This window comes from Bison bison, unplaced genomic scaffold, assembly GCF_000754665.1.
Source record: "Bison bison bison isolate TAMUID 2011002044 unplaced genomic scaffold, Bison_UMD1.0 scf7180017864473, whole genome shotgun sequence".
NCBI lineage: Eukaryota > Metazoa > Chordata > Mammalia > Artiodactyla > Bovidae > Bison > Bison bison.
In genome coordinates this window covers 3,930,422-3,930,678 of record NW_011495034.1, presented here as the reverse complement: position 1 = coordinate 3,930,678, position 257 = coordinate 3,930,422, and the positions used below count along the sequence as shown (strand labels likewise).

Genomic DNA, 257 nt, shown 5'->3' with positions numbered 1-257 from the left:
GGGGGCGAGGACGGGGTGGTCTCGCGGCCGCGGGACCTTCCACCTCCACACTCGCAGCCGGAGCGCGCCCACCTCTCCCCGCGAGAGCCGCCCTTCGGAGGGGTTCCACTGCGCTCGCAGTGCCTCCTCGGCTCCCCCCGCCCCGGGCTCGCGTTCTCCCGCCTTCTTCGCCGCGTCCAGAGATGCTCCGCCGCAGACCCGAGACCCCTTAGGCGCCTCTTCCCGTCCCTCTGCCAAATCGCGACGCCTGTACTTTT

General features: G+C 72.0%; 1 protein-coding gene across 1 annotated transcript in view; it reads right to left on the bottom strand.

The window, feature by feature from the left end:
• Positions 1 to 257, bottom strand: part of LOC105004355 — a 69,172-nt gene that overhangs the window by 68,391 nt on the left and 524 nt on the right. Inside the window, exon 2 of the mRNA XM_010861951.1 lies at positions 37 to 252. Coding sequence (XP_010860253.1) covers positions 37 to 252 — 216 coding nt within the window. The remainder of the gene's footprint in view (positions 1 to 36; positions 253 to 257) is intronic.